Consider the following 27,727-nt stretch of genomic DNA (forward strand, 5'->3'; position numbering starts at 1 on the left):
GAACAGAAACCTCACTTCTCAAACTGATTGATCTTTAATCACTCTTTCAAGCAAAATAGCCAAAATTAAATTAGAATATGACATATGTCATTTGAAAATATTTGGATTTTGTTCTAATGTTCAGATAAGATATCAACATTAAGGGCATAATAATCTCTAATATGATCCATAATTACTTTTTCAAATCATTAATTACTCATGATTTTGCTTTTAATTAATTTGATCCTTTTTATTAACACCATTGTCTTGTTTTTTCACTTGTTTTTATGCCTTTTGTTAGTTTAATGCTTTCATCCTAAGTCCTTGTTTCATTGCTAACATGTTCTAATTGATCTATCTTATTTCATGTCTTTGATTTTAAAGTAAAGCACTTTGAGCTGCATTGTATTTATGAAATAAATAAAAATAAATAAAATGTATTACTATATCATTTCTTGGCACATGAACATATAATGATAATCACTGCTAGTTGCAGTCCTAGAAATGTGCACAGTTTAAAAACTCATGTTACTGTCAGTGATGTACTCGACTGTACCGTTACCCTGCATAGAGATGACGAGCATTTATACATGTCATGGGGTGAAGCTCTTTGAAGACCGTTATGAGCCACATTAGAAGTGTAAACATGTTACAACGAAAACATCCACAAAATGTTTAATTCCAGGAAACAAATGGACGAACAGAACCAGCAGTGGAGTTGATTTGCTGTTGTAAAGGCTCGTTTTATTGCACGTCAAATCACCTTGTTGCAAGAAATGAAGAACAGCGCTTGATTCACAAGTCATCCCAGCAGCACATTAAGGGATAAAGCAGACATTATAAAGAATGGATTGCTCTCATGAAGCCGTCATCTCCGCTGGTAGAGGTTGTTGAGGGGGACTGTGCAGCTCTGTGTCCTCTGCCGTGTTGTCGGGGCAGCCCGAGTCCCTTGAGCAGTTGTTCATATCAGCCTTCGTGTTTTTACCGGGGGTCTCGGCCTCCTGATTAGCCTCATTCTCCATCTGACGATCAGCTGTAAATCAGAGGGGACAGCTTGGTTGGATGTACTGTCAGAGAGTGGAATAGATGAGCAGTAAGTTATACTTTACAGCTATTGTTCCTGTGCATTACAGCTGAACGGCCTGTCTGTCTGCAGCCACCGCCCTTCTGTGTCCTGCTCTATTCTGAGAAATGCTCTTTGGGGTTATCCTGTTATCCTTAACCTCTTTAGCTCACCTCTTTAGTAGCCTGGATACCCGCGCTGTCTTATCTACTTTAAGCGTAATGTCACTCGTCCCTTTTCCTTTCTGAATCCAAACGTCTCAGCGTATCTCTTTCCAGTTTTATCATGTCACAAATGTGCATGGTGACACCGTCCTTGGATGACCTTTTCTGTGTTTCCCATTACTCACAGCTCAGTTGCTGCAGGGAGTCGACAGCGGCGAGCAGACGACGCCTGTGCTCTGGATCAGTCACATTCAGCTCCGTCAGGTGATGCTCCCTCAGCCTCATCAAGTCCTCCACTGTCTGGTAACCGCTCTGCTGCAGAGACGAGGAATACTCCTGATGAGTGGGGAAAACACCATTCACAAGCTGGGTGAACACAATCATGTATGGAAGATGATTGTTGCTGCGGCAGATCAATCAAATAAAAACGAAAAATACCTCCAAACTGAGCCGCTTTAACACTTCCTGGACCGTTGACCTGTGTCTGTCTTTGGGGGTTTGTGTTTCCTTGTGTTGCTCCGGTCTCTCCTCTCTCAGCACGTCCACATAAATGAACTTGAAATATCCCACCTTGCCATTCAGCATGCCTTTCCATATTCCCATGGGGGGCTTAGTGATGATGTCAATCACATCTCCCACCTAAAGGAACGTTTGGTTGAAAGTGATTACGTTTACTTATTTAGGGACCATGCACCAACATCACATAAACGATATCATACAAAGATAATTTGCAAAATAACTAACTTCTTGCTGGGAAGTTCAAAACACAGTAGGTAAAAAAAATGATTTGCATAAGAGGAACCTGAAAAATATGTTGGTCCAATATGTTGGACCAACCAGACCAAATGGACCGTTACATCCACACCAAGAGCAATGCCACTCAGTTGGCTAAAAATAACGGTAACACCTGATCTCTAGTTGTTGAATGTTTGTTTAGTTCATTTCCTTGTTTCAGATCCCTTCACTTCCTGCCATTGTTCCATTTCCCACCACTTAGATGACCTGTTTTGATCTTAATGCAATCACCTGTGTCCTGTTAGCTCCCCCCCTCCCCCATGGTGTATTTAGTTGGTGCTCTCCTCTCTCTCTCTGCCACTTGGTCTTTTCAGTTCCAGGATTCCCTGTCTAGTAGTAGTAGTAGTAGTAGTGTTCCGTTCTCCTTGTGTATGACTTGATCTTTGGATCTTGTTTTTGCTCTGTGTTTTTGGAAACCTTTGCTTGGCTCGACTGACCTCCTGCAGCTGCTGAACTTGTACCCGTGTTGTGTCCTGCATTTGAGTCCGTTCCCTTTCAGTCCTTTCAAAATCATATTGATGGGAGATGACTGTCATCCAAAATAGCCCCAGTACAACACAGACACAAATACAGGGGGTTTATTTCATTAGCATTTACTCTGCAGACTTGTTTACCTTGAGTTTAAGTGATTCGGTGTCGTATGGACTTGGCACATGGTCTGTGTGGACTCTGGCTCTGCCACAGAACTGTCTGGTGCACAATAGATCTTCCTCCAGCCTCAGACTGCCTCTGTTACTGGAGCAGTTTGACCCACTGGTGACTCCACCTGGGGAACAACACACAAACAAAAGGGCTCAATGAGGCCTGAGCTGATTGTATGACATTTTATTAGGATTAAGGGTTGTATCATGTTGTTTTTGAGGGGGTCCTGAACGCAATGATACAAGTGCATATATTCAACACACGTACAAAAAGAAAAAATTCCAAACAGCGAAACACAAAGTACAAAAGCAGACAATAAAATAAGTAGTACAAATAAGTGGATAATAAGTAATAATTATAATAATTGGATCAATAGTTAAAAGAACAAAAAAGAGGAAATTAAAAAAGTCAGTGTTGTCATTGATAAAATTAGAGATGGAGGAACATGTTGAATTCTACCACAAGATAGCTTGTGTGGAGGTTTTGGTTTGTCAAAGGTTAGTGTGGTTCTATAAATGAGAGCATTTAAAGTATGGGATAAAAGAAAGGGAGGAGGAGGAGGAGGAGGAGGAGGAGGAGTTGCATAATTCAATGAGTTGTGCTGTGAAGAGGACACTGGGTCCAGCGCCTGAAGGTGCTTACTTGAGGAGCTTTGTCCACTGTTGAGGCTGTAGAGGCTTGTCAGAGAGTGAGTGGACTGCCTGTGTCTTTTAGTGAATGGCCGCCCACCTGCAGCCTTCTTCATCGCTTCATCTTTCTTTGTGTCCCCATTCTGCACAGTCGAAACACCAAATCACATTTTTACTCTCTCGTACGCTTTTTCATGCTCTGTCACTCATTATCTCCCACTGCAGGCAAACAAAAGAGGCCGCTGACCAACCAGAAAACTGAGTCGGAGCCCTAAGCTGCTGCGTTTGATTCCTCATGTGACGGAACAGCTCAGCATCCCAGTTTACGCTGGGACACGCAGCTCCTCTGGCAAGCAAAACACTTAATCCCGCAAGAGTTGCCTTTGCTTTTTATAGCTGACACCTAGGAGGTGTGTGATGAGCTTAATCCCCAGCTACCTGTGTTCAGCTTTTAACTTCCTGTTCCTGTGCAGGGACTTTCACACCACGGACTATTCTGGCACGGTCCACCTGAGAACAGGCTTCTGAATTGGCACGCAGCTGAAACACAGAATACCACATGATTTCACTGGGCTCTGAGTTTGTCAGCCAGATTTTGGATGCTTGGGAATAATTAGGTTGTATTATAAGAGCTCAAAGTGGAAATAGACTAAATGCATCTGCCTTAAACTGAAGGGGGTTTGCAGGCTCTGTTATTCTGAATTCTTGGTCTCTGACTAAACTACACTAGTATTCATGATGTTCCCATTATTCTAAAAATGCACTTAATGTTCAAGAGGACACACTGATCCCACATAAAGGAAAAAGGTACTGCAGCATTTGGATCAGACTCTTGAACTCCCAATAAATAGATCCTAAACCACTCACACTCACACTGGACTTTACTTGAATTACAATCTCTGTTGTGCAATGCGTTTTAAATTTTCTTGTGCAATATACGAGTGCACAATACTTATATATATAATATACAGTATATATACCAATATACAGTATATACTTTATTATGTGAGCGATTTATACTTACTTAATGCTGCTTTTAAAGTTTTTCTATTTTTTATTTTTCTATTAATTTTATCTAGTCTACTTTATTATTTTCTATAACGACATTTCGTTCAAATATGCACTCGTCTGTATAGTTTTCTATGACAATAAAGTCTTTGAAGTTGATATGTAACACAGGGAATTAGTCCCAGGAGGACGTCGACATCGTGTTATTTTATCATCTAATGTGACGGGATTCATATTATATGTGTAATTCATTAGTGCTGAATATTTATTTTGAATTTAACACATCGCATATCACATTTTCTCTGGTCAAATTTAAGTGACACTTTAAAGGCATAAAATCAGCAGACAACATATCCTGTACATTGATATGTTTTATTTTGTTGCGACTATACTCAAGCAATTTTGGTTGCATATAATTCAATGTATAACATCACTGCAAATTAATAAATAGCAATTCCTTAATGGTGCAAATTGTGTTACATCAAGCATTAATTCATGCATTAATTCATCCTGACCTTTTGCCATAGCTGTGGCCAGTCTCTCCTCCTTTTTTTTTGATTTTTTTTGGATAACAATTGAGAGAGAGAGAGAGAGAGAGAGAGAGAGAGAGAGAGAGAGAGAGAGCGAGAGAGAGAGAGATGGGGGGGTGAGAAAGAGAGAAAGAGAGAAAGATGAAGAGAGAAACTAGGTCACAGAGAGAGAGAGAGAGAGAGAGAGAGAGAGAGAGAGAGAGAGAGAGGGAGAGGGGTATGATATGAAACAACGGTCCCCATGCAGCCGGGGATCCAACCATGGATGCTGTAATTATGTGGAATGTGCCGTTAGGCCACCAGATGCCCCGTTCAGACTGTTTTCAGTAAAATCCAGGTGACGTGCAGTCTTATGTGTGTGCATTTCTTATTACAGGAATTCAATACAATTTCTTAATAATTCTTCACAAGTGATTAGCTATTACTTATGCATATGTTCATGTATCATTGTTTTAAAATGAGCAAGATGCTGAACCCCAAACTGCAAGACTAGAAAGGTGCAGTAAAAATACATTTAAAACAGCTGACACCAAATAATGTAGAGGTTATTATTGATGCTGGACCAAAAATATGATCAGTACTCCTGGTGATGAAATCCTCACGTCACATGTGATGGTGATTTTTAAACGAGGTTAACTACAGATAACCTGTCAGTAATCAGTCCCTATCAGGGCTCATTTCAACATTAGCATGTAATGAGCTCTGTGTGAAACTGATAGATAAATGCTCAGCCTGGCGGAGCAGGTGTGGGGCTGACAGCTGTGTGGTTGCAAACAGATGTTACTTCATGAGGTGTGAACCGAATGCAGGGAGCAGTGAACTTCAAACTGGTTGTGTTAACATGAGCTGGGTAGGGTGCCCGACGTACGGTGATGGCTGTCAGAACTCTCTCTGGTGGGGCGTCGACGTGCTTCCTGTCTGTCTGTGGTGTCGCCTCCATTTTCTCCTCCTGCAGCCTTGATTTGGTCGGTTCCTCTTTCTGCCCCTGCTTGGATTTAAAAACAAAACACCATGTAAACAAAGGGCTCCTCCCAGTCTAAATACTGGCTTTTTGGAGGATGTCTGAGATGGGTAAATTCCTAGACAGACCTGCTGGCAGATTGAGGAGGTGGGTTGTCTTACCGCACAGCTTCCATCATCCTGCGGTTTCATTAAAGGCGAGCATTGTGAGGAGGCGTCAAATCTCCCAAATCTGGTCATCTGGGTAAAATAGAGATTAAAATGAGTGTTTTCAAGTGACAGATGGGCATATTATCTTTCTCTGTGACCCCCATAACAAAAACACTTTGTGTTCGTCCCCGTTTATGATTCGTCTTTGGGAAATGAGGTTAACCCCTGGCAGCAATACAGCTGGATATCTTGTCATTTTTATATCCCAAGTCAAAATAGTGTGTAAATTGTATTTTAAGGACCATGTTGTGCTTTACTGTGTTATGTTGCAAGATGTATTATTTTATTATCTCGTCGGGAAACGTTCACTGTTATTTCTACCAGTATAGTTTTTTTTACAGTTAAAATGATCTTGGTCTGCTGGTTCATAGTCTCATATTCCAACATAAGTGTCATTATAGGAGAGACAGTATAAAAACAGTTGGTCGTTAGCTTCAGTTTATCAGTCATTCAGCTCCGCACTCAGAACATCTGTTACATTCACTCTTGGATCATTTCCCAACATTGGCCGTTACGGCACTGACACAGAGTGGTTGGATGAGCAGCTATTAATACATCATGTGTTTGAACTAGAAACAGGTTACAACCACAGACATGTTCACTGTTTCTGGATATGTATTATTTAAAAATGACTTGCATTGAATAATAAGGGGAAAACAAAAATGACCATAACACCCATCCTCGTCACGACACTGGCTAAGTTGAGCATTGATGTTAAAACTTTTAGTAATGTACTTTAGCCTGTAGCCGCTGCCTATGCTCCTCAGGCAGGACGCTCCTAGCTGTCCACCTTATGTTAGCAAAGTCAGTGTCATCTTTTAAATCCATCCTCAAAACCCACTTTTATAGCACAAATGGGTTTTATCTATCTTATTTTTCTCCAATATGATCTTTAACTTGTTTCTATTAAGGTATTTTCTTCAATGTTGTTTTTACATATGTTTTTCTGATTTATCTTGACTTTATGTTCTATTTCTTTTACTTTTTTATATTGACTGCTCTGTTTTGAAAGTGCCACATAATAAAGTTATTATTGGTATTATACTTTTTTTACATCAGAGATTATTTTTTAATTCATTAATAATTGTCAAAATCAAAGCAGCAGAGAGTGAGATATCCTAACTTTAGTCCTTAGGCTAAACTCCAGATGCTCTGGATTCTATACTTCACATCTTTTGTTCCGAGCTGCACCAGACAACACTTTTATAGAATAAATGACCAGTCAATTGATATTGAAATGTTAAATAAGATAATCTCCCCTTTAACTGTACCATGGGCTGCTCTCTGACATTTTTCAAGCTGCTTCATGCTTCCCAGCTACGTATAATGTTTAAACTATTTTAATAAACTCATAACATATCAATAATTCATAATGTAGGCTCTAAGGGAAAAAGTTATTACATTCTGCACTAGCCACTGTGAGCAGGATGGTCCATACACAGTCTCACATAATGTCATCACATTTGTTTTCTTTCCACATGATTATGATTGTGATCATGATTATGATATTATTAAGCAGCACTTTAGGAGCCATTAGCTGTGTTTAGTGAGGCTGAAAATGCAACTCAGCTGTAAAAAGCTTTGGTTCAGAAAACCATAAGAGCAATTTAAGGAAACAAGTATTGGTAGACATTTCAATTACTGTTCGGATGGTCTGAATGTTCCCGGAGGAGCTCGGAGGTGCAATTAGAAAGCCGGGCCCTGCGAGGCACAGCTTAATGACACTGTGCAGGTCTGGGAGCTGGCTGCATTATAAACTGCATCAACACAAAATGTCACACCTCAGAGACTGGAGCCTTTATGCTGCTCTCTACTGGACTTTGGCACAAAATAAATGCTGAACAAAGACAAGCTATTTTAAGATCCCATGTGCCACAGTTAACATCACTTCAGGAACAAACTGTAACAGAGAGAGGGATCTACTCCACTCTACAGCCGCAATGGTTTTCTTCCATTAGCAGAAGCAGTGAAAACCTGGTGGAGAAGTAACATCCAACATGTTTGAACACTTTAAAGGTGGGGTAACTCATTTTGGGGACAACTTTTGATGTTGAAAACAAATACACCCCTCCCTTCATTGCTCATTCAGAAGCTCCATCCCCCCACATTCATGCACGTGCATTGCCAAGGTGCATCACTGATCTTCACAAGTTGAAATCAGCCACCACACACATTAGCATCGTCTGCAGACAACACCATAAGAAGCAGATAGTCGGTATTCCTATATGAAATTAGGTGAAAATACAGGATTTTCATGCAAAAAAGATTGCTAGCATTTTAACGATAGCATGCCAATGCTAGCACGCTCGCAATCTTTTTTTATTTTAAGGTTGTTGTAAAAAAAAAATACCATAATTCATTGAAATGATATTAAACTAAGATATTACAATCAGTAATTTAAATCCTTCTTAATGGAGAAAATACTACATCTGTGGGTCTCCCTCCAAGCTTGTGATTCGCAAGGCATTCTGGGTACCCCTACCTTTGAAGTGAGGGTCGGAAAAATCTCCGTTTGGAGGGGTATACAGCCCTATGCCTTAGGCCAGTGGTCACCAGCCTTTTCGAGCCCAAGATCACTTTTTAATTCCAAACTTAAGCCGAGATCTACCATCACATTACATTTCATTTAGCTGACGCTTTTATCCAAAGCGACTCACAATAAGTGCATCAACCATGAGGAACAAACCAGAACAACAAGAATCAAGAGTACAATTTCTTCAAGAAAGCAAAACTACAGAATGCTATAAGTAAGTGCCATTTAAGTGCTACTAAATTGTTAGTTTAAACTTTTATTCAAGGTATAGTCGGAAGAGGTGTGTTTTTAGTTGGCGGCGGAAGATGTATAGACTTTCTGTCCTGATGTCCATGGGGAGCTCATTCCACCATTTAGGAGCCAGGACAGCAAACAGTCGTGATTTTGTTGATATCTTCCAAGAAACCCACTTAGGAGGGTCATACTTATTATTTTTTGCAATTTCTGTTAGGCTGAATGTACAAGAAATAAATATACACAACGAAGGGCAGTGGTGCAAATGTTTCTATTCAATGCACAATATTCAAATTAATATCAATTCATATTTACAATGCAAAATATGTACCTCCTCAGTTCCACGTCATGTTCTGCAGAAGAGCTGCTACTGCAGCACAATGTTTTTACATAATATAGGCTTTGATTTGAATATGGCCACAAATAGGATTATTTCCTTGTATGAAAGAAGTCCCTTGTACTCAAATAAATACCAGTACTACACAGTATGAAGCCGTGCATCTTCTGCTCCAGCAAATATTTAACAATAAAAAACCCTTTTTAAACAAGGGAATGGATTCCATCAACAGAAACGCTGGAGTGCTTTTATTTTGAAAAGGCATACAGAAAGTGTTGCAACCATTTGTTTGTGACATAAATTCATCAGAAACACTTTAAAACTCAGGTGAAAGATCATTTTCTCTGTTTATTCTGCTGTGAACCACGATGTTCATCTCTCTATGACACAAACGTATTTACATCACTTCCCGAACCCGTTTCAAAGTAAAAGCACTCCAGCGTTTCACTTTCTAGATCCACTCATTTGTTCCAGCGGGTCTTTGATTGTTATCGACAGACCGGAAGATGCACATCTTCATACCGTAGAGTCCTGATATTTAGTTTAGTACATAAACCAACTTGTTCTTGAAGGAAATGCAGGAGATAAACCTGCAGCTCCACCGCCAGTAGCGGACACACAGCGCGTGTGAAAAACCGACAACGGCCACACAGCTGATCTGCGACAAGACGACAGCCAGTGAGTCCAGAGAGTTGGGGGATCGACCGGTAGATCGCGATCGACGGGTTGGCGACCACTGCCTTAGGCCTACCCCTCCGTCCCAACAGGTATTGGGACAGCCTACCCCTACATGTGAACGCCCAAAACGAAAGGGAAGAGCCAAGGGTTGAAATGGGATTGGGCCAATGTGTGGTCGCCCCAACAGCATCTGTTCCATGCAGAAGCATGAATACCCCTGTTGGAACAGGGTTTTGCTGTTTGGGTCGTCCAACTCTCTTTGTTTCCCAAAATACAGAGCCAGCGATGTGTATTTAAACCAGATTATCAGTGCACACACAGCTAATGGATTGTGAGGAGATATTAGCAGAATTTGATGGTTTGTGGAATTAATATCGCTTACCCCACCTTTGACGGAGGCATTTTCTCAATTAGCAAAGCGACTGCTCTCAGTGTGGCCACCCCCAGTCACTCAACATTTTTAATCATTCAGACCCAAAAAGATGCAGAAACGGGGCCAAGTTTAACAATCCAAGACAGACTTGATAAATTGTGAATTTATGCATTAGGATGACACATCTGCTCTAGTGGAAAAGTCTGTTAACGTGCTGTGTGTCTTACTGCGTTTTGTGAGAGGTGCAGGTCTGTGATGGAGCGGATCATTTGTGGGGGAGACGGACTGGGCTGCTTGACGTCCAGTTTCTGTATCAAAGTCTCGAAGCGATCCCACTCTGTGGTCCGAGGCAGTGACAAGGTGCCGCCACACACCCACAGCTCGTGTCGAGGTTGCTGGCAGGTGTGGTAGAAAGGAGTCCAGGGCTGTGGGCACTCAAATGGGCTCCACAGATGAGTTCCAACCCTTGGGCTCAAAATGCCCTCCTCCTCTGAATCCTCATGTTCTTTGGCCTGTTGCCTCTGCGCTGATGCAGCAGGTTTAGACGACTTCTCTGTTCTCTTCCCCAGGCCGATGCAGGTTAGCACCGGATTGTTGTTGCTCAACACATCTGCCAAACAATCTGAAGAAGAGCAGCAGTTGTTTTTCAATAAGTATATAATAATTCTTCTTATACAAGTCAAAGAAAATCCCCCAAAACCCACCATTGTTCCCAGATGTGTTCTTTCCTCCCCTCTGATGTCCCTTCTTTGCTAGCACCAGACTCAGTAACTTCTTTTGTCTTCTTTTGCTGTGAATGGATTCTGCTGTGTCAGCTGCAGTTTCACCGGCCTGGAATGAAGAAACAGTTTGTGCATTCAAAGCAGTGTGCACACACACCCAGCATCACTCAGACCCACTGTGTCGTGAGTTTTGTTTGTGAGTTATCTTTCATTACCCACTACTTTTAATGTGTTTTATTATCAATGTATATGCAAAAACTAGAGAACACGTTACCACAAAACTTGCTTGAAGGACGTGGTGTCGGTTAAAAAAGAAATGTTGGTGCAGATCCAGGTCACAGATGTTAATGAAAACAATCAAAAATGTTTAAGGGACTGATGTTTATTTGGTGCAGCTACAAATTAATATCTGGATCTCGTGAATCTAAATATGTTTCCATAAGGGGACTGTTGGGCCGTGGCACAGGTAGGTGCTCTCTGATTTCCCTTTTAGTTCAGTTTGAAAACAAATGTTAATTACATTCACTGGTGGAAAGAAAGTACATTTACAGTCCAATGTTGGCACATGTACTGTGTTTAATAGGGAAAATCCCATTGAGGTTGGTAACCTTTTCTTAAAGGGAAATCTGCTGATGATGGCAGCATCACACATTTCAGATAAGACCATATCAAGCACACCATTAAAAAAACAAAAACCCAGTGACAGTACATGAAGGCTCATTATGCTAAGAACAAAGGAAGTTAACAATGGCCCCTATTAGCACAGCTAAAATTAGCTAAACACAGACATTTAGTAAAGGAACTATTAACCTGCACTTCATGTGACGTCCTGCTGTGAATCCAGCAAGACCTTATTACTGTCCGTCAATGTCTGATGTGTAACATGTGTCCTTGTTGGTTCGTGTTGCTGTTTAACGTAAACAGGTCTGAGACACCAAGTCGTTTCATTTCATTTCCCTCTGCAAACTATACCAAGTGGCTGCAGTGGAAAATAGTGGAAACATTATGGACACTGCAGGTATCCATAATGTTTCCCACAGCCAAGGCGAGTCTAGTTATCAAGACCCATTGATCTTGTCTGTAGTTTTATTACAAAGTGTTATATATGGTTGAGAAAGAACTACAACACAATCATAAACTCTGCATGCGGCTGAAACATTTATCTTAAACAACAACACATCTTTATGTGCAATAGAAGCAGCAATGTTAACATAACTTAACATAAGACGTAGACGTATTAAGACCTACTACGTAATATTTTAACGTATTTAAGACTTTTGAAGGCCTAAAATTAGATTAGATAATTACATTTTTAAGACCCCACGGAAACACTGGTACCAGTATCAAATCTGAAATATAAATTAAGGTTCCGCATTAAAAACGCTACTCGAAATAAAGCTACATAAGTTTTATAAGCTTTGTGTAATTAATTAATTATCAAACATGAAAATGCAGTAAAACAACTTGTGTGGCTGAAATATTATAATAAATGACTGCATTAGGTTAGTTTTCTCCATCAGTGTGTAAGCAGCCTCTTAAAATACTTTATATACATAGCCTCTGAAAGAATGTGTTGTACTTTTTATATCATGCTGTGATTAAAAATATTACAAGTACAATATTCCTCTCTGAATTGTCAGATGTATAATAATAGAATACTTTTATTTAAAGTTCATTTAGCTGATTATGACTCTGTATTTTTACTTTAGTAACCAATCTATTTGTAAAGTTCTCAGTGGGATTTATTTGTAGAGGATCTGAATGCACGTTAAAGTTAAAGCAGGACCCTAGGACCCATTTAGCCACTGCATTATCCCTTGTTCCCTTGTGTCCTTGCTGCCCCGTTGTGATGTTCCCATCTCAACTATCAGCTGTTGGCATGAAAAGCAACAACCTGTACAGAATCCAGGGAGCACAATGTAGATATAAAAGGTCCCTATAAAGGAGATTAAAGATTATAAAGCAGATTAAAGTGAACAGTGGATCTGATTTGGCTGATAGACAACTGACCTCCCTCCAGTTTACTTCAAATTCACTTTTTACCTCCTGTAACCTTCCTACACGGCACATAAAGACGCTGAAGTCACTTGAAGCGTTGGTCACATTTCTGCGTTCACACATTTAAACATCACCTGACTTTTACTCCACTGTGATATAATCCATTCAGTGTTTGTTCCTCCTCTGTTACATAAGCAAAGGTAAACAGCCACTGTCATTTCCCTCACGTGCACTAACACGTGCACAAACACCCAGGTATGCCAGGTATCTACGTGCGTGTCTGTCACATCGCGGGTACAGGATTACAAAAGACTAAACCCGGCCCTCTGCTTTCCTCGTGTGAATGTCATTCATTTATTTAGATAATAGGGTTTGGTTTTACTTTGAACACAACACTACATTCATCATAAGGTGGCTCTGTACTGCAGGCTGCTGTAAGGTGTCAGTAACGTGGTTTTACCTGAGCGGATAGATCTGCCTGTGTCCTGTCACACTTCAGCTCCTTCACTCTGTCATCTCTCGTCGTCCTGCTGCTCTGACAGCGAGCTTCACACATCTCTGCACCATGAAACAACACATGTCACTTACTGCATCATGTCCTCCTCAATGCATCTACTGTCAAACATACACTTCAATAAGGCATCCTGCATATCAGGTAAACACACCTTCATCCTCTTATGCCTCAAACTCACACTGAGAAGTTCGCAACAACCAATTCATTATTTTTTCCTTTTGCACATGCCAACATGTTTCTTTACCTCTGCTCCGAACTTTGTTTTGATTAGACAAGTCCGTCTCGTCACCAGAAGACGTCCAGCAGACATGATGAATGTCTTTTTCTGCAACAGACAAGGTGGAGGGGAAGAAGAAGAAGAAGAAGAAGAAGAAGAAGAAGAAGAAGAAGAAGAAGAAGAAGAAGAAGAAGAAGCAGGTGACACATTGGTCACATTGTAGCTGCATTTACAGAAAGAGTCATTCACATTTAACATGCGATTAAGATGAGTGGTGTGGGCCAGAGTTATATTTAAATGAAGTCCGAATCATCTGTAAACTAAAAATGATAATAATCATAATAATCATAATCATAATCATCCTAATCATAATAATGATCATAATAATCGTAATAATAATATAAGAGAAAACAGTAAAACAATACAATTATGAACATTTAAATAAATAAAATTAATTAAAATTCACCTATAACATTTTAAGAAGGGATTTAAATCAGATGTAGTATTTCTGATCTCAGCTGGTAAATCATTCCGGAGTTTTGAGGCCTGTACTGCAAAAGCACGTCAGCCTTTAGTCACCACTCAGTCCCTAAGATAAGACTATCAGCTGATCTAAGTTGGTGTCCAGACTCATAGGGAGTAAGTAAATCCATGATGTGGCTTTAAAAGTCATCAATGAAATTTTGAAATCAATGTAAAAATGAACAGGAAGCAAGTGGAGCAAGGCTAGAATCAGACCAGTGTTATATGATAAATGGTAAATGATCTGTATTTATGTAGAGCTTTAGTCTTGATGACCACTCAAAGCTCTTTACAAATAAGTTTTGCAATTCACACATTCATATGGTGCACGTATGTGCTGCACTTTCTCTATCATACATCATTCACACACAGCCGGCACAGTTGTCAGTTGTGATTTAGCGTTCAGTGTCTTGCCCAAGGACACTTCAGCATATATTTGGGGAGACAGGTATCAAACCACCAACCTTATGGTTATTGCACGGTCCGCTACCTTTGCCCCATATGGTCATGTTTTCTTGTAATAATCAATCTTGTAATAATTCTTGTAATATGAAGTAATAAACAGTAATAATCTTAGCAGCAGCATTTTGCACCAGGCGAAGGTGATTTGAAGGCGACGCAGGGATGCATATTACAGTGAGTGAATATGATCATTATCTACCAACCTGTGGTCTTATTGTCCGAGGGTGATGTCGGTAAACAGGACCTGAAAGGACAAACACTTTAATGTACTAATAAGAACTGAGTTGATTCTAATGAGTGAAAGAAAAGTAAGAAAGAAACAGTCACAGAAAATCGAATTAAAGAACCTGTCACTTAGAGATATGCAGTCTGTGTTCACTTTAAAAAACATGTTACTGAACAATTCTTGGTTTCTCTATTTTTGTTAGATCTTGACTTGTGAAGTGCCTTGAGATAATGTATGTTATGGTTTGGTTCTTTACAAATGTAATTGAATTGAAAGTGAGCCAAAAAATCTCACATACCTTTTGCTGCTCCTTTTTAATTTCACTGCATTCTCAGGTTGGCTCTTGGGGAAACAAAACCAAAGAGAAGGTAACTTTTAGCAAAATTTGTTCAAATGGATTCAGAAGAGGCTATTAGATTTAATTAATATAACAGTGTAAGTGTTTTCATTAGCATCATCATTGTAGGTACAGTTGATGACGTAGTAGACCATTGCATTAGTTTAGCAAAAAATTAAGGAATAATTTTTAAGCAAATACTTTTACTACTTTTGCTCAGGTTTAATGTGGTATTTCCACTTTTCCTTTAGTACGTCTTTGTCTATTTATTTGTACTTTTACATTAGTGAAACGTTTCCTCCACCACTGAGAACAGGTTTATTTACTGTGTTGGGTATAGGAGGGAGGTAGCAGAGAACATCTACAGTGCTGCTGCACCACAACTCTGTTCCACTGCAGTTGTGAAGGGACTATTTGCAAAACTCTGCATAGTTAAACTGGTCTGAATGTGTGGAATCTGCTCACTATACCAGATACTCACAGAAGTGATGGATGGTTCTGAGCCCCCCCACTCAGGATTACACCTGAGCAGAGCAGGGCTGCACTGGTACTTGGGCAGGACTTCCCTCAGCTTTGGGCTGGAGGCTGGTTCGTATAAACTTTCTGTGGAGCCCGCCTGGGAGTAAAGAGAGCAATCAGCGTTTTCACAGAGCAACAGCAGCCTGCACTGTTCCACACTGTTCAAACTTATTGTTGAGGTTCATCAGGGAGAAATTGACTGGAATCAGTCATCAGTCCGACTACACAATATAAAATCAATGAAAAGCCTTGAGGCAGGGGCAGGTGAACATGTCTTCTAATCTAAGAGTTTGGCATCTACACTGGTGTAATTACTCTGCATGTACAGCGTGTCACTCAAACATGTATAATCGATATCCATCACTTTGTGCTGAACTTTCTTCTGCTTCATTTTCTCAGTTCCTGAACAGGGCAGGTCAGCGTTCTGCTACACACACTGATTTTGTCTAAATGTCTGGACGTGGGAAAAGGCAGGATTATATTCTGTGTGAGAAGTGCTATGTAAAAATATGTGAAGAAGCCTGGTATTAAAAACTGATATAAACATTTCTAATATCACCACCTTGTTCGTGTGGAGAGTCAAATGTCCTTTATGAAGATGCATCCAACATTCCACAGCCAGGTACATAGAACTGGAGTTTAAATTCATGCATTCCATTACATCTTACAAAAATCCTAAATTTTTGTCAGTAACGTAAAGTAATGTTTCATCTCCTCCTCTGCACCGAGGCTCTCATCGACAACCTTTAACCTCGAACTGCCGGTGAGCTCTCGTGAACTGCATATAGCAGCTTCATCAGCCCAGTCACTATGTGTCTATACGTCCCGGACAGGGTGGGACTGATCAGCCAGTCCACCTCAACCTGAAGACTGTGACACAGATAGTCTCAGCTGCTCAGTGCTGACACGCTGTGTGAGTAAGACGCCAGCTTTTAACCATTGACATATCTGGGGTGTTGAGCAGAATATCTCCTGTGTTATTGTGCTTTTGGGATCAGGAGGCTGGAGACATCTTGTACTGTCTTGTACCACGTTGTTGAATTCAAAATCATACCTGAGAGTAAATCCCCAAACCGGCACTGAGTGCAGACGAAAGTATTGTATTGACATATTCTCTGTTTTAAATTATTACTGGTCATCCATCAATGTTAGAACAGCAGATATGAATAATAAATGTGGCAGTCACATGGCAAAGTTTCAATTCATCACCAGCACTCAACTCAGTCTCATGATTTATTTTCTCGTTATAATCATTTCATTTTGTCATGATGATGCCAATATTTACTTTCATCCTTATTCAAACATTCAAGAATATTTATGGATGTAATTTGACAGTGAAAACATAATGTGCAATGTTAAGTTGTTGTTACGTTGTTAGAAAATGTGCCATGTTGACAGGATTTATCACGTCTACTATATTATATTAACAGTTGTACATAGCCAAAACAAACCCAGCAACTACAGTCACACAGCAAAGGAAGACTGCGTCTAAGGAACAGTATGAATCTTTTAGAGAAGAAAAGTTGTTTGCAGTCGTCTTCTCGCTCCCCAGAGAGCCCATTTCAGATCCTTGTCAGCTACGCTAACATCACCAGCGTGTCCCACAGTGGCACACAGAGTTCCCTCTGCCTCTGAGGCTGAACGAGCCCCTGACAGACCACCCTCAAATCTACAGGAGTTCAGGAGAGGAAGTGTCTTACCAGTGTGAAGCAGAACAGGTTCATGTTTGACGGTCCGCGCAACAGACAATGGAGCCAAGTGGAGACGCGCCTCTGGGATGCACAAACACACTTTCACATGCCAACCTCCCACACATGCACTTACACACACACACACACATGCACTCTAACACACCCCTGTGATGTAAAGGCTCGTGCAGCCCCCATGCTGTCCACAGCCCAACGGCCTAATCCTACTTTCAAATCCCTCCCATAATCCAATAGATGCAGTGAGCCGTCACTGTCCAGCACCGGCCTCAGAGAGGGCCGGGCCACCCGTAACAACAAGACAGCAAACAGCCCAGGCCGGCTTTGTTTGGCATCTATCTGAAATGATTAGGATAATGACCCCATAGAGATTAACTAATCACTCAGTGAAGTTAAACCTCTACACACTCTGTTTACTCAGAAAAAACGTATTGTTGTAATTATTTTAATTATTGTTGTTATTATTAATGCAGAATGCACAGATTCCATAAGGTTCTGACCTCAAATGTGTTTCATGCCAAACAATAAATCAATCAAAAGTGTATTTGTATCGCCCATATTCACGGATCACAATTTGTCTCACAGGGATAAAGGTGCAACAGCCTGTGCCGTTAACCCTCGACTAGATTGAGGAAAATTTACCAAAAAAATCCTATTAACAGGGAAAACATTTCAAAACTTCCGAGAGTGTCACATGTGAGGGGTCCCTCTCCCCGGACATACAGAAGTGCAATAGATGTCTAATATAGTTATGTAAAATAACAATATTTACAATATTCATAAGTAAAGTGTTTTTTTTTTTAAAGGGAGAGGTGTATCAGTGTTTAAAGTATTTATACAAAAGAAAAAGTCTGACAGAGATGAAGGGGGCAGCTCTGGCAGTAATGACAGAGGTATTGCCAGTAATGGTAGAACATATAACGAGCCATATCGTATATCTAGGCAATCGTGATCCACAATCCACGATTCCCAATCCATGATTCATGGTCCACGTTTATGATCCACCATCACGAGCCGCGATCACGATCTACAGCAGCAGCCGTGATCCTGGATCTGCAACGATAAAGCACAAGTCTCCAGGAAAAGAAGTCAAGTCAGTACCATGTATTGATGAGACATTAATGTGATGTCATCATGTGTGTCTGGACGCATATTGAAGCCAATGCTGTTAATCCAGTCCAGGAATACTTTTAATTTTAAATTGAATAAAACTGGATTTGACAGTTTTTATTTCTGTGATTTATATAATAATAAACCAGAAAACACCTGGACATGATTGCACCGTCTCCCTCCAGCTGTATTAGAGTGATGGGGCTGGTTTCAGACGGCGGGTGTGTCCTCGGGGAAGCTGCAGAGACGTTCACCTGCTCTCGGAGTGGAGATACTTGAGGAAATATCCGTGTTTCACTCTGACAAATCCCATAAATCTCTGGAGCACAAACCTGTTATTACAGTCATTTCTTTTCATCTGCGTCGAGGATAAACATCAGTTTAAATCCTCAGGTTCCAGCTCTTGTTCCTTCCAGGCAGTGGTCCCAGTGATGAGGCTTCTGAAAATAACATTACTACAATTATTACTGATGTCAAGCTCAATGTTAATCTCCTCTTGAAAGCCCCCTACCACCCGCACCCCCACCCCCCATTTCTCTCCAGTACATTTGTCTGCACCTTCTCGCGCCCGGCTGTCTTGATGTCTCTCATCCAGAGATAAAGAAGTCTTTTCATCTTGTTGTGATCGGGGCTCCGCTGCAGAATTAGGTCAGAGAATGAGGACAATATTTCTCTGGTAATAAGAATCAAAGATGCTACTTATGTTTTACTCTCTCAGAGATAACGTGCAAGAGTCTAATCCTCACTATCCTTACCCGCCTATGTTCCACGACTGTCTTTAATGCGGCACAGATTTACATTTTATATATGTGATCAAAGGGGTTCAGCGGTTATATAACATTACCCTTGAATAAATCATTTTTAATCACTGATTGATGGATTTAAATCAATAATCTAATCACATCATTTGGACTATGATTACAACTACACTGCTTAAAGATACAATATACCTACAGACATACTGTATATTACTATTAATGACCACACCTCCATCATTACAATGGTCATTGCTGCTCCCTTCATCACTGTCAGACGTTTTCTTCTTTATAGATCATACAGTACTTAAAACATTGATACACCTCTCCATTTATGTCACACAAAGTTTTTTTCTTATTAATGTTGTTAATATTATGTTGATGTGCTCTGTTACATGTGACTCCATTCAACTTCTGTGCATCCTATGAGAGGGATCCCTCACATGCGGCTTTTTGCTGTTGTTTTTTTTTTTATTCCTGTATAGGGTTTTAGATTTAACTTAATTCATGCCATTTCTATTGCCAATCATTTTTTATGCAATTTTTTGGGAATATTTATAGGATATTTTTTATTTTATTTGTTACTGAGCATGATAGCTCCTTGTAATGATCACCCGGGTTCACACTCACCCACTTACACTCATTCCACCTTCCCAGTTCGCCCACACTCTGTCAGTCTCTTGGCCACTGAGCGGTTGGGGATTAAGTGCCTTGCTTAAGGGCACCTCAGCAGCGGTAATGGCTATTTCTCTAACCACGCTCATCTGGCTTCATAATCCTCTAAGTAGCTATTAGTGCTGCAGCATATTCAAAATGTTACGGCTGCATATTTATAATGTTATGGCTGCTGCTGCTGGACTCTGACCCCTGCTGCAGAACATCTGCCACCGTCAGAGGAGCTGCATGACAACAGAGCCCATGTGGAATCCTGATCTGGCTTCATGCCTTTAAGCATTTTGGGGCATTTATTGAGTTGTGACATACTGTTGGGAAAGTAGCTGCACTTAACTCAGCCTGACTGAGCCTAGGACTCAGCTGAAGTGTGTCAAGCACCAAAATATCCCCCAGGGTGCAATGTGGCCACTGTGGTTTTCAGGAGCAGACCTTTCCGGGTGGTTTCCTTCCAGTAAGTTGATAGAATGAAAGTCACTCGTGGCTTATGGTAAGAAATCAGGAATCAGTTTTAGAGGGTTGATATAAAAGTAAGATGTAAAGAAATACCTAGAGTGATATTTTGTTTAAGTTGCTAGAGATGTCCATTAATAGTGTGTTCAATTTATTTTTGTCATTATGATACATTTTATTATTATATCCACATGATTGTTGAGGTGTTTTAGTAAAAATATTACTCGGTTAAATCCATGACAACACTGTAAATACTGAATAATAACAGTTGTGAATTACATGACTAGGGATTATGACACCTCAGCCAGAACAGTGTGTCCAACCTGAAGTTCATATTCATTTTTTAAAAAGGTCACTTTAAATGTAAAATCTTTTTTATCTGTTTATACACGAAATAAATTATTTACCATAAGTCTTATTTCATGTAAATGGAGAGAAATGTTTGTCGCTTGTTGGAAATACACTTTACTTTCACTGTTTAGTGCCCAAAAACAAGCAAAGGATGGAGCTGATCATGGATGTCTGAAATACCAGCACTCATCCACCAGTTATGTTACAGCTCGTCAGAACAAAACACTCATCAACACATCCCTTTTAGCCACTGATGGTAATGAGTGCCGCTGTGCTGCCCTCTACTGGGACCTGTCAGGAACAAAAGGTTATAAATTCACAGGCTGCAGGCCGCAATTTCACCCTTGAATGTTTCAACCTAATAGTCAGCAATGACTAATTGTTGATACAAATTTTCCCAGATGAGAAACCGAGAACAATCACTATGGGCCACGTTCTGTGATGCACTGTGTTGCCTGATTTAACTCTAGTGATCCTTTAGTTCCACACATGCTCACCTTTAACACAGCCTCTCCACTCTGGGAGGAAACACCAGTCTCCTCGCCCTGCTCTGCAGTTTTACATTAAACCATTTCATTTGCAGGAATGTCGTCAATAGTACAGTGGCTTTGGTCCTGTAGGTGGCAGTGTCTCACCTGGTGATTTCAGAGTGGCTGTGAGCTCCTTTAATCTATTATTATTACAGCCGAATCCTGTACTGTCAATATGAGCAGTCCTTGTTAGTACTGTTGTAAGAGGGTGTTTGAGAAATGTATGGGAACACATATTTATTTTAACTATTGAATAACTTTCAGTCTTGTAATAGCTTACAACACACTACATTTAGAGTCTCAGAACAATGGCTGCCATGGGATCTTATATTACCCGCATAAACTGTATCCAATGCAGCAACAGATATTTTGGAACAGTTTAATTAAAAGCTGTAATTCTTCTGAATATTATCTGTTGAGTCTTGTTTCATGTCTTCCCCGGTCACACCCTCAGCCCAGACCTGCTGCTGCTGCCGTAGGTAAAGTTGGACCTCCAGTCTCAGGCAAAAGTACAATTCTCATTGACGCAGACATTTTCATCCAAACAGGGGATGGGGACGAGACCTTTGACCCTCCTCCCCTCCTCCCCTTTGGCCAGCATTCCTGTGCCGACCTCTGACCCCAGGATGCATTGAATTTCAGCCCAAAGGCTACGACCTGCTGCCCTTTACGGCAACCTTTTGAACTTCTGACACCCCCCAGTCAAAAAGTGAAACAGTTTGTCCCCTTGGAATAAATGACCTCCCTTACCCTTGTCTGGCAAAGGTATGCGAGTATGTTGACCCCGTTCAACCTTTCATTAGCGCTTCCTTTTATTACACCGCTTCCTCCCTACAGCCTCGTCAGCACGTCACAGTGCGGGGGATGGGGGGAGGAGGGAGAGGTGAAGTGTGCGTGTGTTTGTGTGTGCGTGTGAGTGTTTGGTGGGGGAGTGAGTGAGTGTAAGAGAGGATGGAAGAAAAAGAAACCGAAAGGGGAAAGCAAGATAGCAGCGAGGCAGAGAGAGAGATAGGCATGTAAAACCAGTGCCGGAGATAGAGCTGAGGAAAGACAGATTGGCAGCACCTGCTGCGTTGACTGAAATGTCACCTTTAAATGGCTTCCGTGTCCTTGAAGCCAGACCTCCCTATCTGATCCCCATTCTCCTTGGGAGTTGCAACTCTGATGACTTATGTTGGACACAAAACAGATCTCTTCTAAAATATAGCTACAGTTTAAGATAAGCTCTCAGCAAAAGGAAAAACAATTTCTCATGCCTCCCGTGGCTCTGTGAGTTCTGCTGAAATTGACCATTTGAATGTTAAGTCAAAGGTCATTGTGCCATGTATGAATAAGATAATTGGATTTTGTGGCTTGCTGATACTGAGAGCTTACTGGGTGATGCAGCTACTCGCCCCCAACAACTGTAATTCTTTTTTCCCCTCCTGTTTAGCTCTCATACGATATGAAATCTATTTTCTTGAACGCTGCTGGTACAGTAATACACCTCCGCTCATCCTGAGCATGTGTAGCTTAGATGAAGCTGAATAGCTCAAATGGATGATTTTAAATGTAGTAATGAGGGTTTTGCTTCATGCTCACAATGCTGAAAGTAGAATTACCACCTTCTGCCAACCAGTACAGTTTCAATCTACATACAGACTCGTATAATGTGCAATCGTTGACTTAAAAGGAATTAAATAAATTATTTTAAAAGTACTTTTCTGTGAAATATGAACTATTACTGTATTGACAGATATGATTAGCTATAGTAAATAATCGTCACTTATAAATACATTGTCTGCAGTGACATCTATTGCACTTCTGTTCGTCCATCACATATGGCTCTCTCTGAGGTTTCTACATTTTCTTTTACCCAGTTAAAAGTTCTTTTTGTGTGTTTTTTTTCTCACTCTAGTCGAGGGTTCAGGTCAGAGGATATCGCACCTTATTAAACACTATCAGGCAAATTATGATTTGTGAATATGGCATATATACATTGATTCATTGATTGATAAAGACTATTTTCACAAGTAATACAGACGGCTGATGAAAGATTTGTCATATGTTAGAAAGACAAATGCCTTAAGGTCAATATCTGCGAAACTGCTTTAGATTTCCAAACAGAGAAACAGGAAGTCCCCTGTTCTGCTTGTTCTCCGTGGAGGGGAAGTGAGAGGGCTTTGAGGTTCTCACAAAGAAATACAGTGACTCTGCTGTAATTACCACTATTTCCTCATCAGTTCTGCCTTTAGTCAAAGTGAATGTTTGTATCAGATTTAATGAAACTCCCTCCAGGTGTTCCTGACATATTGCATTCATAATGATATGAGTTCACCGTGACCTTTACCTTCGACCACTGAAATCTAATCAGTTCATCTTTGAGTCTGAGAGACATCTGGTCAAAATATGAAGAAAGTCCCTGAAGGCAGACTTGAGATATCATGTTCCAAAAACATGTTTTGTGAGGCCACAGTGACCTTAACCTTTGACCTTTAACCACCTAAATCTAATCAGTTGATCGCTGAGTCTGAGTCAACATTTGTGCCATATTTGAAAGGAATCTTTTGTGACGTTAGGATAATGTGGTCACGAGGCAAAAAGGGTTTTGTGAGGTCACAGTGACCCTGACCTTTGACCTTTGACCTCTGAAATTCTAATCAGTTCATCTTAGACTTACATTTGGAAAGGGTTCCCTGGAGGTGTTTCTGACTTATTGCGTTGACAAGAGAAAAAAAGGGTTTGTGAGGTCACAGGGATTCTGACCTTTGACCTTTCACCACCAAATCATATCAGTTCTTCCTTGAGTACAACTGAACATTTGTGACAAATGTACAGGAATTCCCTCAAGGCATTCTTGAGATATCGTATTCACAAAATATGGACATACCCACGTAAGGAAGCACCCATCGAATAATCCTAAAAGATCCAGAAATAGAAGAACATTATTTGTGTATTTCATATAAATCTCATGCAGCTTAAATCTGCCCCAAGGTGAGAACAGCACATCCACATCTGGAAGGTGGCAGATCTTGTTATGTGTCACTTGACACAAGATGCAGCTGACATGTGTAAGGGATATGTGCGAGCGTGTGTGTGGGCGTGCGTCGAGTGTCAGATGGGTCGCGGATCCACAGCATTTTGGGGTGAAGCCAGATCATGCTGACATTGCCTCCATGTGGTGGCTTGCCACAGGGCACAGCGGTGCCACACTTGATGTCATTTCTATCTTAAATGTCACTCGCAGTAAGCCCATCACCATCCACTGGCTCGTGTCCCCGGGGCCACATTCACCCTTCAACCTTACAGTAATCCAGTGAAGAGGAGAGGGCAGCCAGACCGCGTCTCTGCCTGTCTGAGGCCGCTGTTTATTCCTTTTTTACATAATCTATTGTGTCACTGCAGGTCGTTAAACTCAAAGATACACTGAAAAATATAATGAGGCTCAGTGGACCTGTGAGAGCTGCATTATGGGAGCTTACGTGCACACTTGATGTGAGTTCACCGGTCTTACCGCTGGCCCGAAAGTGACCTTTGATCTGGTGTGACCCTGAGGTCACGAGGGGGCCTTTCATTCCCACTGCTGTGGTGACAGCCAGGCTAATTACCCACACTGTCTCTCTGTGAGAGCCATAAAAGGAGTTATGGCTGTAGGATGACAAAGTACCGTGACGCTTGTACACATTTACTACTGCTGTTGTCTCCAGCATTCATTAATGAGTGAGGTGTGAGCCAGGCTGGGAGTTTACCAATGAAGCATAATGGAAGAAGCCTACTATTATTACATCTTGAAAATAAAGGTGAAGCAAGCAGAATTTTGTCCGCTTTAAGAAGTGTTATTATGGCTCTGAATTTACACACATGAATTATTCAGCATATCAATACATAGGAAGGGTGGCCATACAATAACATGGTTACAGTTCATTGGCAAAGATCACGTATACAGTGTTAGGAGAGCTTGTGGATTTTGGCTGTATTAATAAATAAATGACGCTGACCTTTCAGTTTGATCAGGCTGTATTCAATAGTACTGTACAAAATACTTCAAGATTGGATAGTTTGATTTAAAGCAAACATGTTATCAGTGAACATACGCATACGTACAGTATCAACATTTTATGCACCCTGCCAAATGAGTACATTAAAACTAAAGTTTAACAGTTTCTAATATATTCAAGTTGAAATAGGCTCCAAAGCATCTCAAAGTGGAGAGGTGCTCTCAAAACTCTCTGTGACGCAGACTTATTTAACAGTCTGGCAGCAGTGCAAAGAAATTCCCTGTTTAATTTTTCCGAGCAAGACTCATACATTAGACCAATCAGAGTGGGCCAAATAAGGAGTGGGAGCTCACGGCTGTCAATAAACACATCAATGGAGCTCTGGTCTACTGCTCCTCCCGTAGTGTTCCAAGCTAGTGTTCGGAACACGTCACAGGGAGGCAAAATCCAGATTCCCACATTAGCTGAGACAGCGAACCCATCATGGATGTGAGTGAAGGGCTGGGAGGAGCATGATGGGAGGGGCGGGGTTTGCCTGTCACATGCTAGCATGCTTGCTTAATTTCCAGAACTTGAGTGGCTTTAACCTTTGCTCACTGAATGGAAAACTGTCACATATCTATTTCCTTCAGAACACATTTGCTGTTTGAAATTAGTTTTATAATAATATATTGTAATTTCCGGGAAACAGTGTTGAATGAATCCATCCATTTTCTATACAGCTTATCCTTTAAGGGTCAAGAAGGGGCTGACTGGGGGTCATCAGCCTATCGCAGAGCCAACATTCAAACAACCATTCACACTCACATTCAAACCTTCAGTCAATTTAGAGTCTCCAATTCATAGAACCTGCATGCCTTTGGGCTGTGGGAGGAAGCTGGATTACCCAGAGACAACCCACACAGACACGGGAGAACATGTTCAGTCCTAACCACTCAAGGTTCTCAAAGAGTACCAGTGACTCACCTCCCAGTTACATGTAGTTACTGTTTTATTTAGTTACTGCTGCATATATTATTGTTTTAATGGGAGTTCTCAAGACAAAAAATCCTTGAAGGTCTTGGCCAATCATCTATTTACCGAACGTCCCTATGAATGTGATGTGTACAAACATACATATACAGCATAAGTCATTGAAAGCTATTAGCAGTTTGTTTCACGTCACGCAGGCGACTTACAGAGGTGGGAATAGAACCTTAAACAGACAGGGCAGAAACATGCAGAGAGTGTAAAGAGTGACTTAAGCTTTTCCTTGAGTCTGTGTGAGTGTTTGTGTCAGATGTAATGAAACTCCCTCCAGGTGTTCCTGACATATTGCATTCCCAATAATATGAGGTCACCGTGACCTTTCAACTTTAACCACTGAAATCGAATCAGTTCATCTTTGAGTCTGAGCGACAACTGTTTATAATTTGGGGAGATTCCCTACAGGCAGACATGAGATATCAGAAAGCGGCAGAAAACGTGTTTTGTGAGGCCACCGTGACCTTGACCTTTGACCACTTAAAATCTAATCAGTTAAGCCATTAGTCGAAGTGAACATTTGTGCCAAATTTAAAAGGATTTGGAAGGAACAGACGACCCTAAAACTCAATGCCTCTGACCACTGGCTGATGCTGGTGCATTTTTAGAGGTTTTATATAGGACAACCCAAGCATACATTGATGAAAAAAATGTTTCATCATGTCATCACTCTGAATTCAGAAAATGATGTCATACACCTCTTTTACAACAACAAATTCAAAAAGGTGCTGGAACTTTTCCATTAGTAGAGGAGTTTGCCTTTCTGTTATTTTTTTTCCTGGCGCGTATTGTTGAACATCACAAACGCACAGAAAACTCACCTGGGGGTCTTGTGAATTTGCATGTTCACCCAGATGTCTTATTTCTGTCACTGCTGATCGGAGCAGGAGCCAATAAAAACCTGTTTCTACTGCAGAGTCCTTTGACCTGGGAGTGAACGCTAATTGTATCTTTTCCTATTGCAGACAAAAGCCAGATGTTAGTGTTTTTTTGACCTGGGGAATAAGGGGACTATAACTTTTGCAACCAATACGATTAGAGACATTATCTATAGGTTACTTGAGCCGTTTTCAGACATGACCTCCTGAGGGACTCCAGAGAATCGGGTCGGGACCCTCTCCGGTGGTTTCCTTTCACACGTGAACAGCGCAGCGGGAGATTCTCCGCTCAGACGTGTTCACAACAGCAGCAAATCCTCAAGAGCGTTCAGGTGAGCGGTGGTGTAGCAGACGGAGGCAGGATGCAACATACTGATTCTGCGGAGGAGATCACATGTTTTTGTTTACAGCACATTACCGGCGTTAGCTCTTATCACCACAAACTCTCTTAACAATTTTGTTGGTGTCTACTATGTTCATGGCACCGTTCTTTATCCTTTGTTTTCTTTCCTATTTTTTGGTAACACAACCACTCACTCGTGGTGAATCCTGCGGAGGATCTCCTGTGGTGATCACACATGAGCTCGTCTGGCGTTTTTGTGGACTTTATACTTGGGGCC

General features: G+C 40.9%; 1 protein-coding gene across 5 annotated transcripts; it reads right to left on the minus strand.

Annotated features, from left to right (window-relative positions):
- Nucleotides 1–692: 692 nt before the first annotated feature.
- samsn1b (SAM domain, SH3 domain and nuclear localisation signals 1b) lies at nt 693–17,648 on the minus strand. 5 transcript variants are annotated; one of them, XM_034607423.1, is made up of 15 exons: nt 17,353–17,648; nt 15,615–15,749; nt 15,095–15,138; nt 14,774–14,814; nt 13,614–13,694; nt 13,316–13,413; nt 10,840–10,966; nt 10,363–10,757; nt 5,933–6,010; nt 5,679–5,795; nt 3,286–3,415; nt 2,616–2,767; nt 1,645–1,845; nt 1,392–1,542; nt 693–1,012 (listed from the first exon to the last, which is right to left on the minus strand). In XM_034607423.1, exons 1-15 carry the CDS (start codon nt 17,374–17,376, stop codon nt 837–839), a joined length of 1,950 nt encoding a protein of 649 aa, XP_034463314.1. In that variant the 5' UTR covers nt 17,377–17,648; the 3' UTR covers nt 693–836. The 5 variants fall into 5 exon arrangements, with proteins under 5 accessions (XP_034463314.1, XP_034463312.1, XP_034463315.1 ...); XM_034607421.1 differs by having other exon boundaries at nt 5,679–5,798; nt 17,353–17,647; XM_034607424.1 differs by having other exon boundaries at nt 1,392–1,521; nt 5,679–5,798; nt 17,353–17,643.
- Nucleotides 17,649–27,727: the final 10,079 nt, after the last annotated feature.

Source organism: Hippoglossus hippoglossus, chromosome 14 (assembly GCF_009819705.1).
Source record: "Hippoglossus hippoglossus isolate fHipHip1 chromosome 14, fHipHip1.pri, whole genome shotgun sequence".
In the NCBI taxonomy this organism is placed as follows: domain Eukaryota; kingdom Metazoa; phylum Chordata; class Actinopteri; order Pleuronectiformes; family Pleuronectidae; genus Hippoglossus; species Hippoglossus hippoglossus.